Raw genomic sequence first — 12,761 nt, forward strand, 5'->3', positions numbered from 1 at the left:
CAGTGTCTGGAGGCAGCTTGCAGAATGGAATGAGTCCAGGGACAGATCATGTGCTCTTATTTTAATTATTGCACCATGGAATGGAATGTTCCTTTCAGCAGCCTGATCTGAAATACTTGGCTACTAACACAAAAGTGTGAATCTTGTAGTCCTATCAGATGTTGAAATGCAATTCCCAGCATAGCCAATGACGATGAACGCTCGGAGTTGCAATTGAGAACCTAAAGGGCTTTCACAGTTCCCACCTTGTGCTAATGGGAAGCTTTCATGTAATTCCAATAATTTCCAATTAGATCATGGTAGGGATAATACAGCAAGATACATTTTTGGTTTAAGCACCTGTTATGAAATATGGCTGCTTGAGATGGGATCATTTGGTTTTCAGAACTCTTTAGGGAATCCAAGTTCAGATATAGCCATGTTAGTCTGTAGAATCAGTAAGCAGGGAGATCTTATAGCAGCTTTGAGACTAATGGAAAGAAAGAAGTTGGCAGCAGGAGCTTTCGTAGACTTAAGTCTACTTCCTCAGATGCATTTGCTGGAGTGGAAAGCCAGGGACAGACCTATATATGTGTCATTAGTGTGTAAGAGATTGTCAATTCAAATTCAAAAAACCTTTGTGTATGGAAATGAAGTGACACCAAGGACAATGGTCCTTGGTGGACAAAGACAGAGGAGAAAAGATGAGTACATGGGAAACAGTGATGTGATGAACAGGTCAAGGGCACCCCCAAGAGGATAATGTTGAATTGTGTTTCTCTCTGGCTTTACTTCGCGAATGAAGATTCAGGAAGGACTCATCCTGCGCTTTCTACAAGCGCGTTGATGACTAAAAAGGCCAATCCAAGATAAACAAGTCCGGTTGCAGAAAGCACAGCAGAAAGTCTCCTTGGGTGATGTTTCCAGGCTGTGGTACTTTCTGCGTTGTCTTTTCTCTTCGAGACACATTCGCTGTGAACTTTCAAAAAAGGCTGCAGCATTATAGATAGTGCGTCTCCATGCCTCCCGATGCGAGGCCAGGGCGGACCATTGTTGGTGATCAATTTGGCCGAGCCTGAGATGCTGTTTCAGGGAGTCCTTGTACAGTATTTCTTCTTTGGAGCACCCTTCTTACGCTGACCCATGGTGAGTTCACCGTAGAGTATTATTTTTGGGAGGCAATGGTCCTTCATCCTGGAAACGTGTCCTGCCCAGTGGATGGCCTCAATGCTGGTGATCCCTGCTTGCTCAAGGACAGCAACATTTGTGACATAGTCCAGTGTACATTTAGAATTGTGCGTAAACAGCACTGATGAAAGTGTTCGAGGAGTCATAGGTGTTGGCAATAGGTGACCCATGTTTCAGACCCATAGAGGAGAATAGACAGTACAATGGCTTTATACACACTGATTTTTGTGCTTCACCTCAAGTGTTTGTTACTCCAGACTCTTTTGTGTAGCCTTCTGAATGCACTATATGCCTTTGCTAGTCTGTGATTGATCTCTTGGCGTCTGAGGAGATGATGCTTCCAAGGTAGGTGAACTGCTGTACGGACTTAAGCACAGATTTGCCTACAGTGATGTGGGGATGGTAGTGTTTTTCCTGAGGTGCCGGCTGGTAGAGAACTTCCATTTTCTTCAGGCTGACTTCCAGGCCAAAGAGCTCTGCAGCTGTAGCAAAACAAGATGTTAGGCGCTGCAGAGCTGTTTCCGTATGGGCAACGAGGACATCATCGTCGGCAAAAAGCAGCTCATGGACTCAATAGTTTAGAGTCTTAGTGTGAGCCCTCAGACGGCTTAAGTTAAACAGGCTACCATCAGTACAGTAGCGTATATAAATGCCGTCTTCTTCTTTGAGATCTGCCGTAGCCCTTTGGAGCATAATGCTGAAATGTGTTTAGTGTGCCAAGAAACCATCCTGTATTGAATCTGTTGTTCACATGTATTTCAAGTGCTCCCAAGTAAATTTGGGGTGGGGTGGGGTGGGGGCTGCCCAAAAAATCATTTAACCTGAGAGAATTGATCCTGTTCGCCCCCTCCCCCCCCAAGTTTTCCTAAAAGATTTGCTTTGTTGGCTGTGTGAATAGCCCATGCAAATAGACCTGGGATAAACCAGGATAAAATTCTGCATGCCTTGAACATGTTTTGAGTACATCCACATCATTTACTCAATCTTTAGTTGCAGTGTTGACACATGTGAGTAACAGAACTGGCAGACATGCACATAGATTTGGTTCCAATAAAAAAAATGTGAATAACCAAACCGGACTGTTTGAGATTATTTACATTGATGTGCTATGAAAAACACCCTAATACTGTATCTGGATAATTCCAAGAAAGCAACCGGCAAACAGTAGGAAGAGGGAATAATGCTGGGAACCCTAACTAGATATATTGCCCTCTAGTGGCATTTATGTTAATTTCCCAGGTGTTCCAACAGATTCCAGGTTCAGGCAGGATGGAATTGGCCACAGATACTCAGGGTTTTTTTATTATTATTATTAAAGTTGGTAATCAAACAAGTTGGAAATATGCTGAGCCAATGGTACAAACAGGTTGAAACTGCAGAGTGTGTGTAATGCCAGACATGTGCACAAAAAATAAAGGCCCCAAGCCTCAAATTAATTGCTCCAGTTTTGTGGTGTTGTTGCAGATCTAACTGTGTCTGAGGATGCTGAGGATGCCGGCACTGAGTTCACAGACAGTATTGAAGAGGAGGCAGCACAGAGAATCACCCAGCACCAGGTGAATCAGAGAGCAAAGTGTGTGTGACATATGCTCAGAGAGGCAGTTGTTGTGATGCCAGAGACTCTGGTTCAGGCAACCATCTTATGTGCACATTTTGCATTTGAATGGTCTGTATTGTGTCCAGGGAGCTACTATTCTTCCGGAAGAGTAGTTCCATCTTTTGCACCTGGCATGAAATTAGAGATAGGATCGGAATCTTTTGAAAGTGCATTAACTCAGAAATGAAGGATTCTGCTCAAAAAATATAAAAGGACTGTAAAAGAAGGAAGCCTGTTAAGCACCACATTTCTTCATGCCTAGTTACTTGCATAAGGCCGATTTTCCATTACTGTCTCCCCAGAGTGCAGTTAGACATGTGGACATCTCTACAGGCTAAGTCACACTTTGCATGAAAGACGTAACTGTATTTTGTCCACCCTGCTGCGTGATTAATTTCAGGGGGGGAAAAGCTAAAGGGACTGAAGTATGAGGTGGGCTGTGGCTACTCCAAGATAAGAGAATACAGTCAGCCATCCACATTTGTGGCTTTGATTATTCACAGATTTGATTAATATGTTCTCTCTAGGAATCTCAAGGTCATCCAGCTTGACTCTGTAGGCAATATCTGCAGACCTCAGGCTGAAGGATCTAGAGATTCCTAGAGAGAACACTTCTTTGGTCATTTGTAGGTCCTCCAGTGCAATTATATGGATAACCTCTGGCAGATGTTGATCATGGAGTAGCACTGGAGGACCTGAGAGAAGTGTTTTCTCAAGTTAAAAAAAAAGTGTTTTTTTTTTTTAATTTGTGTTTTGTTTTTTTTACTTTCATGGCGTTGTTCTGCCCCTAACCCCAGCAAATGTGGAGGGCTCACTGTATGTGCACAACTCACTTGTCATTTTTTTCAGATTTGTCTAGGGATAAGATTTGGTTCCTGGCTTTCAAAACAAATTCTGATGAGCCCTTTACAGGTTCACAGTTTATTAGTCCCTACCTTTCTCAGGGTGGATATGGATTTTCCAAATGATTCTTCCATTCAGGCACTGATCAGGCCCACTAATGCTTAGTTTTAGCAAAATTTCCAGAATAATGTGCCTTTCACACTGCATTGGCAAAACTATGGCAATGAAGGATACTACCTTGAATATTCTTGTTCGCTATTGTAAATGAAAAGCAAAGAGAACTGGTAACGCCCAACAGAAGGGATGTAGAGAAGAGACAAAGTCTTAGTGTGTTGAAAAAGATTAGCCCTTTTTGTTCTTATTGAAAAGTGTTTATTCTTGCAACTAGCCCAACATGTTTCAACCTAGTAATATTTAATGGACTTCTTCAGGAGCTGATAAATGATAAAAGAAAGAAATGGGACAATAGATGAACTATATATATAACTGAAGACAACATGGGGTTGGACTCTATGCCATGTGGGGACCCTTCCAACACTACGATTCTAGGATTCAATTTGCACTATCAATTTTGTGTACATATATCTTGCATCAAGATGCATGTAAAATGTCTCTATTTTAAAAATGCTTTCTAAGTCAAATAGATTTATAAAGTACAAAATATTACTTGCAGTGCAGCTTTAAAACTGGCTACAGGGATTCCAAAGAGTGTTTCTGGAGTTTATGCCTGATGTCCACATGTATAAGAAACTAAGAAATTTTACATGCATCTTTAAGCAAGATAAATGTACACAAAAGTGATATTGCAAATTGTTATAATTTTGTTATTTATTTATTGTCCCTTTTTTTTCTTCTCCACATCCTCATTGTTGCAAATGGCCAGGAGTGGTAATATCTGAATAAGGGTGTGTGGTTTCTTTCTTTACATTGGAAATACCTGCTTATCTGTGTGGATTGTAGACTATTGTGCTAGAAGGCCAAGATTCAGCATTCTCCTTGCTGAAGCTGTGCACATGTGTTTGTATAGTGACTAATTCTCTGCTGTGTGTGCCAGGGAACTGAGTATTATGGCAACTTAAAAAACAACTTAATGCATTTCTCATTCTAGAGCATTAAGGGAGATGATGATGACAACCTAGTTGGCTATTCCACTTGCCCTTCTCCACCTTCCCTAGTGAACGAAAAGGGCCTACAAGAGGAGCTACTTTTAGCAAAATCTGAAATTCAACACATTTTAGAACAGAAAAAGAAGCTGGAAGGGGAGCTACAGGATCTCAAAGGGCAGATCGAGGAAGCTGGGTTCTCCTCTGTGTCTCAACTCAGGTGAGCCAAGCTAACAGCAGAAAACAATATCCTGTTGAAATACAGTGGAAAACTATAGGCTTTGTTAAATTTGCAGAGACATCTTTCTTTTTTGTGTGTTTGTGTGTGTCTGTGCCTTCAAGTTGCCTGTCAACTTATGGTGACACCATAAATTTTATAGTGGTTTCTTAGATAAGGAATACTCAAAGATGGTTTTGCCTGTTCCTTCTTCTGAAATCTAGCCTAGCCTGAAATCTATTTCTGAAATCTCTGAAATAGAGCACATGGTATTTGTTGATGGCCTCCTACCCAAGTACAGTACTAACAAGGGCTGAGTGTGCTTATAGGTTCTCATGCCTTTAGGATAATTGTAAATGCATAGTAAATGGATACAGACCACCAACAGATTGGACCTATGTCTGTATGTCAGTAAGGAAGAGTCTGACATTCCTGCATCTTGTCTGAGCCAAGTACTTAATAATCAGGGAAGGATAAAATATAGAGGTTGACAGAATGTCCAGGTTGAAAAAGAGAAAGGGTCAATAAATTCGACCAAACCAATGGCTCATCTCTAGATGAGGAATGGGCAACCTTTGGGGAGGTAAAGTAGCATACCTTTGGGGAAGAGTGGTCAGATTGTTGTGGGTTTGCAGCAGGAAAGGTCAAAGCCAAAAATCAGTAGGTACACGTCCCTGTCCTCATTCATTTATTATCCAGTAATGTTGTGCTACTTTGCCTCTTGTTCTCTCTGTCTCATACATACACTTGCGACATACACAGGTCATTCATCATTTCTGGGCAGTTCCCTGCATTCCTGTAAACCTGCCAGCTAACCAGCACATTAGGATCCCCCAATTCCTAGTACCAGCCAGCCATGCTCCATCAATCCATTGCCTGCTGCTTCTGATGCCCCTCCACCCTCCTGCCACAGAAGAAAGAGATGAGTTGTCTGTCTGTCAGGAGATAGCTAGGAACAGAAGAAAATGGGAGTGAGCTTCATGTAATCTGACATACCTCCTTTGCCAGTGGACTGCTCCCAAGACTGAAATCCCTAGAGAGCACCTAGAAATGGCTGGAGAGTTTCCTATAGTGTTTAATTCTGAGTGTCAGTTGCTCTGTTTCCACAGGAAGGCCCTGTTGAGCCTATGCCTGGAGAATGCAGAACTCAAAGAACAAGTTGGAGAAGCAATGTTGTCAGAGGGTTGGGAGAATGAAGATTCAAAGGAAGATGAAGAAAACTTGAGGTTGGAAGTCAGAAAGCTGCAAGAGAAGTTACACACATCAGAGATTGTGATTGGACTCCTCAAAGAACAACTGACTCTGAACAGCCAAGGAAGTTCTACCAGCACTTCTTTCAACCACCAATTCACATGCAGTGTGGCTCAGGACATTGTGCAGCTGCAAATGGCCAAGCAGTGCAACTGCCTAGGGCTTCTCAACAGCAATGTCCCACAGTTGCACTGCCCACCATCCAAGGTTGTGGACTCCAGCCCATCCTCCAGCCTTAAAGGGGCCCAGGTAACTTTAGCTTGACTCACAATATGTATGAATCTGTTTAGACCAGCAGATGTCCACAATGAATTAGTTATTCCTACTCATGTTGTCATTTAAACAATGAAAGAACATTCTACTCTAAGCTTTGTTGAACCTGCATTTATTTCATATTCATAGCTAAGATTGTGGTTATGGCAGACAGAGAGGCAGGCAGACATGCTGACACAGATTTTAAGGTGAGAATTCCCATGCTTACATAGTTAGAATGACAACACCCCTGCACAGGAGAAGAGGTGTCAGCAGCCTGAGGAGAAAACTCCAAGGTTTGAAGAAACCTAAGAAAAAATAGGATGCAATCCCAAGGGATTGGAGCAAGAGAAACTCTATCCAAAAGCCTGTTGAGGATTGTGTGTGCACAGCAGCCATGGAATGCTGGCTAACTGGGGGGGGGGGCAAGAAAAAGTGGCATGTGCAAGATGGAAACTTGAAGGCCCCATTTGTGAATAAAAGAGGAGCTCTAAATGACTGGAATGTGCAAATCAACATTTGTAGGAACATAAGAGCTATGCTAAATCAAACCAGTCCCCTTTTCAGTCTGATGTTTTGTTCCCAAAGTTGTTAGTCATTAGGTTTTGTCAAGTCCACAACTTTACTGCATAACACTCTTCTCATTATGTGGAGGAGAACTTGGCTCCTGTAGTCCTTCTGAAATATCCACTAGCTGTTATGTGTTCTATGTCTCTGCATTCAGTGACATTATGTGTGCATTAAATTTGCAATCTTGCCTGTACTTTAGCACCCTAAATGTCTCAACTTGCTCCTCTTTTTAAAAAAATGATTTAAAATATGTAGGTGCAACAATAAATTGTGTAGGTAATACTCATGGTGCCTGAATGTCTGAAATTTGCACACAGTTTTCAGGAAAGAAAAAGAAAAGAAAAGAAAAGAAAAGAAAGAAGGAAGGAAGGAAGAAAGAAAGAAAGAAAGAAAGAAAGAAAGAAAGAAAGAAAGAACTGTACCCAATGTGCATAAATACATTACTGGTCCCTAGCACATTAGGTGAGGGGGGTGGGAATTGCCTGTCCCCCACATCAGATAGTCTGAAAAGCACTGTACTAAACAACAAAGAGGCACAATAGTTTTGTAAAAGAGAGTCTGGGTAGGCTGGCAAAAGAGACAGACTTTAGATGTTGTAATGCTATGTATATTGTTTCATTAAAAGATGCTCATCTGACTTCAAAATTAATTACATTAGTGCTATCCTTGGTGATTTGGAATTATAAATGCCCCTTAGCACCTTTTCTTTTCACTGTTGTCCTTTTGAAATCTTGTTATGTTTAGAGCTTGGAAAATTTACTTTCTTCAACCATAATTCCCAGAACTGCTAGCCAGCACGGCTGCTTTGGGATTCAGAATCATAGGAGAGAACAGCTTATACAGGAAAATGTTAAGAACCATTTATAATTTCAAATCACTGTGGATAGTAGTAATGTAATCCATGTTGCAATCAAATTAGATTATTAATAGAATAATATATGCAATAATGCAGATCAATGAGAGGCTGCAGTTGGCACAATTTAGCAGGTGTTGTTTACTTGGTCAGGTTAAAGTCAAGATCAGTAACAACCAATATGCCTTTTACTTGTTTTTCCCAGGTGGAAGGAGACAGACTCACAGGTAGTTTGGGGAAACAATTCATGGAGCCACTTCAGCACCATCATTCAGAGTTGCCTCAGTGCAGGCAACAGTGTCATAAGCTACAAGACAAACTGTTGGTTTCAGAGGCCACCATCCAGGCTCAGATGGCTCAGCTGAAAGAATACCAGGCTCAGCTCAGTAAGTATCTATGCATAAGGGTAGATTAGGGTCTTAGCATCACCATGTCATTTCTAAGTGTGTCCCAATCAACCTTCACTGCAATACTCTAATGCTGTAATTGTAATGCTGTTCATTGTTCCCTGAGAAATATATGTGAGCCACTGAAATACAGGAGGGTCTCTCTGCCACTGATAGCACAATTATATCTCAGTGATTTCCACATTCCTGCATAAATGTTAAAATGAGAAGGATGTCTTCACACACTCCCAGCCATCCATTTTGAGTTCACTTACATAGTGCAAACATCTATTAACTGTAATCAAAGTCATTGAATGTACTTCGTAACTGATCTTTAACACAGCATATCCAAAAGAAGAATGGGTCTCTTCAGGAAATGGTTGGCAAAGCTCTTATAAGCAGACCACAGGAAATTGTTCCAAAACCCCTAGTCCTGGGATGTAAAATAGGTAATAATTGTAATAGAAAACACATAAAGACTGCTTGCTAGGTAAATAGCATGTGCTTTTGTTTCAAAGGAGCCAACTTAAACAAAATTATCCCATTTTTGTAGTAACTTTTTATTTATTTACTTTGAGCAATTAACTGTTATTCCATTAGTTTAGTAATCCCTGCTTTTTTTTGCTCTAGTCTGCAACTTCAGCTAAGTTTTCTGGGGATGTCTGACTTTCTGTGGCTGATGGGCAATGGGAAAATATTAAGCCTTTTTTTTAAACAGGTGAACCAGTGGTACAGCAGTACAGCAAACAGGTACAAGTGGATCTCCAAGACTTGGGCTATGAGACCTGTGGGCGAAGTGAAAATGAAGCTGACAGGGAAGAGACCACCAGTCCTGGTAATACAAGTTGTTCCTCTAGCAACCCTTTCACAGGTTGCTGTATCTGCAAGGGGCAGCCTAACCTCCCATCCTAGTTTTATGCTTATTAATACAGTTGGTTACACGAAGAAACTGGTGAAAGGACAACTGGCCAAAATGACCCATGTCCCACTGGGAAGATAGCTTGGAATTGGCCAAAAAAGAATCAGTGCTGCCTGTAGAGTCACTGAACATTCTCACACATTCAGGATCAGTAAATATAATTTCAGTCAGCCATACCCAGACAAATCAGGCCACGTCCAGCCAAAGAATTGTACCCACCTGTCAAGGATAGGCCCATTTGTCTTGATTAGGATTTTTACAAAGCAAACTGTCATGCCAGGATTGGCCATCAACAGCCACCTTTTGTTGCTTCCTTTGGTTGCCATTCACATCTCTTTGCATTCATATAAAATGCATTTCTAAGGTCAGCACAACTCTCTATTTTGGGAAACCCTATAAAAAGGGTGGGAATTTTATGCCTGATTCTATGAGGTCCTCCAGCCTTCTTCAGTGATCTAAGTGACTAGGGTGTTTCGGTGTTTCTTTCACCTTCAATATTCCTATTCACTTCTTTCACTGAAATCACTTGAAAATTACTTATTCAGTCCACTTTTGACCTGAGCTGCAGGACCTGAGTTGTTTACCAGAAGACTTTGTTAACCTCTCCCTTGCTCAAACATTTCCCAGATCTGATATCCAAGGACCCACATTTTTACTAAGCAGTAACAAGAGTCCTCATGCTCCACAGCCTCTCTTCAGGAAGGATGCAATGCTATCAAAGGAAAAGGATCTTTGAAGCCCTGTAGATCATTCCCTCTTAACATTCTCTCTTTTATCTGCATGAGTGAAGTTTTGATGGCTTTTGATGGCTTTGTGATTCTGAATGTCAGAAGCATCTAGGGACCACTAGATGCACTACTGTTTCAGGGAAAACTTTGAAATGTGTAAATAATAACAGTATTGTTCAGGAACCTTTACAAGAAAGTTAGAATTTGCTGTGATTCCAACTTAAATGTATGCTTGGTGGAAAATCTAGCTGTGCTCTTGCCTAGTGCATGATATGGTTCTTATGCCCAGTTGCTGTTGACTTTCACAGAATGCGAAGATCATGTTGAGGAGTTTAAGACTTGGAAGAAGCTGCTGGGCTCTCCTACAAGTAGTAAGCTGGAAAAGCATGACTTGAGCCAGTGTGAGGATGTAGCCATTCTCCACCAACACATCCAGGCCCTGCAAGTGCAGCTGCAGAGTTCCCATAGAATCATCCGGAACCTACAGAGCCGTATGCACTCCATATCCACGACCAGTGACTATGCATCTGGGGGCGAGCATCCATTGAAAATGAAGCAGGGCTACACTCTGGGCAGCTCTTCCTCCCACAGCATAACAGATGAAGACGAAGGCTGGCAGTCAGACAGCTTTGGGTCATTCTGCCCTCCAGGTCTCCAGGTCAACAAAGATCTGGCCAGGCTCATCCAGAGAGTATCCCATCTTGAGTCTCTTCTGGGTGACAGTAAGCCAAAATTGCACTTGCCAGAAGAACTGAAACCATCAGCATCCCTGGGGTAGGATTTCCAAGGATTTCCAGAGGGTTGATTAGTTGTCATGGTACAGATTGACATTCACCAATTGCCCCAAAATGTGGCAATTTACATCTTAGATTTTCCCTAATCTGACATTGTTGGGATCTGTTCTCCACATGTGTGGAAGTTTAAAGCTTGTGTGAAGTGTAGACCAGCTTGATTATCCTGGATCTGTCACAGTAGTGCAAACAGTTGAGCAGTGGGTACTTTAGGGTACAGTTTACCTGTTGCAGAATTGGCTCTCTGTCCTCCTAGTTAAAACTAGGGGAGAGATTGAGAGTCTAGTTCAGTACCTCAGCAGGGTTGTAGCTTCTGTCTTCTAGATTATTTTGAATAGATTTTCTTATGACACGCTAAATACCAGCTGTTTCCACATATTCAAACAACATATGCACTATGTCACATTAATGTAGTAAATGTAACCCATGACCTAGCACACAACCTTTGGATCAAGACTGACTTATCTCCTCTGCCTTTAAGGTTAGCTGAACTCATTCATTCCCCTCAGGGTGGAATGCCCTTCTCACTCATATTGGTTGAACTTATGAGATGTCTCTAGGTCTGTCCTGGGGCTGGGCTGAGAAGAAAACTTTGTTTTTCACCACATTCTTACTTTGGTGGTTGTGCCTCTGAATATGATGGTCAATTTTACTGTTTTCTTTCCCAGGAAATACGATTCACTGGTCCAAGCTCAGGCCCGGGAACTCTCCCATCTGCGTCAGATGATGCGGGAGGGACAAGGGTTGTGTCGCTTGTTGAGCCAACACTTCAGGAATATCATCAAGTCCTTTGAGGAACTCCTGCAAGGCACTGACATCGATTACTTCTTGGGGCAGAGCTTCCATGAACAACTGACACAAGGGAATCAGCTGGCAGGACGGCTAGCCAGGAAACTGAGCAGCAGTGAGTTTGCTAGCCAGTCAAAAAGCTTATGTTGGAGGTTTTGGGGTTTTTTGAGTTCTGAAAATGGGTCTTATTAACCATAAAGCTCAAAAATAACTTCTCCCTATAGTGCTTTTGTGGCTGACTTATTGGATTATTTCACCAATGCTTCACTTTTCTAGTATATAGAATGTAAAATCAGAGACATTAAGCCAGTCCTGTGAACATTTTTCACATACTGTATATACTCAACTATAAGTCGACCTCATGCATATGTCAAGAGCAAATTTTGGGCCCAAAATTCAGGATTTTGATATGACCCATGGATAAGTCAAGGGTAAAACTTAGGAGCATATAGCAAAGGATCTAAAGGATGAAGCAAAGCAAAACAATGTCAAAGAACTTCAAAATTCCAACAGACATAACTCTTTGTACTCACTCTTAAGGCTGGATGGATGAGAGACTAGAGGGGTTCAGTGCTTCCAGCACAGATTATGTCATACTTTGGCCGTATCATAAGAAGGAATTACTTACTATAAGAAAGGAGAATAAGGCTTGGTAAAGTAGAAGGCAATAGGAAAAGGGGAAGATGGAATTCCAAATGGATAGAATTAATCAAAGAAGCTACGACTTTGAGTCTGCAAGACCTCTGCAAGACCTGTGCAGGGTTGTTGCTAACCACATGAGTTGGCAATCTCTTACTCATATGGTTACCAAAAGTCAGTCAACTTGCTGACAACACAAATACTAAGTGTCATGTTGTATAACCTTATTTCATTTTCAAATGATTGCAGGACACCCAGGTTAGCTAATCTTTATGCTTAATAGCTAGGTGGCAAGGAGATGATTTTTTTAAAAAGTGCTGCAACGGTTGTTGTAGCTAATCTCATGGTGCAATATAATTTTTAAAGTCATCAGAACACCTCAGAAGATGGCTTGTGTCTTAGAGAAGACAGCTTTCCTTCTATAGCAGAAATTTTACATGGCCATATGCATGCAGAAGTTCTGAGACATAAAGGAAAGCAGAAACAGTGACTTTTGAAGGAGAAGTTTTTGTATTCTTTAATAGTTGTACTGAAGGCTTTGTCAGTGGAGGGCTTTTGAAGGAGTGTGTATTTAATTTATATTTATTTATTCTAATCCAGGAGACATGGCAATGGAGAATTTCTTGGGGTTAGCCCATTGGTATATCCAGTACTTC

At 41.5% G+C, this 12,761-nt stretch overlaps 1 protein-coding gene across 8 annotated transcripts in view; it reads left to right on the forward strand.

The window, feature by feature from the left end:
• Nucleotides 1-12,761, forward strand: part of LOC121928638 (phosphodiesterase 4D interacting protein) — a 139,080-nt gene that overhangs the window by 100,172 nt on the left and 26,147 nt on the right. For all 8 annotated transcript variants that reach the window (XM_042463607.1, XM_042463609.1, XM_042463610.1 and 5 more), the window contains 7 exons: nt 2,632-2,723; nt 4,716-4,930; nt 6,037-6,427; nt 8,059-8,239; nt 8,958-9,074; nt 10,195-10,660; nt 11,346-11,581. In XM_042463607.1, the coding sequence (XP_042319541.1) occupies nt 2,632-2,723; nt 4,716-4,930; nt 6,037-6,427; nt 8,059-8,239; nt 8,958-9,074; nt 10,195-10,660; nt 11,346-11,581 (1,698 nt within the window). The remainder of the gene's footprint in view (nt 1-2,631; nt 2,724-4,715; nt 4,931-6,036; nt 6,428-8,058; nt 8,240-8,957; nt 9,075-10,194; nt 10,661-11,345; nt 11,582-12,761) is intronic.

This window comes from Sceloporus undulatus, chromosome 4 (assembly GCF_019175285.1).
Source record: "Sceloporus undulatus isolate JIND9_A2432 ecotype Alabama chromosome 4, SceUnd_v1.1, whole genome shotgun sequence".
NCBI classification, from domain to species: domain Eukaryota; kingdom Metazoa; phylum Chordata; class Lepidosauria; order Squamata; family Phrynosomatidae; genus Sceloporus; species Sceloporus undulatus.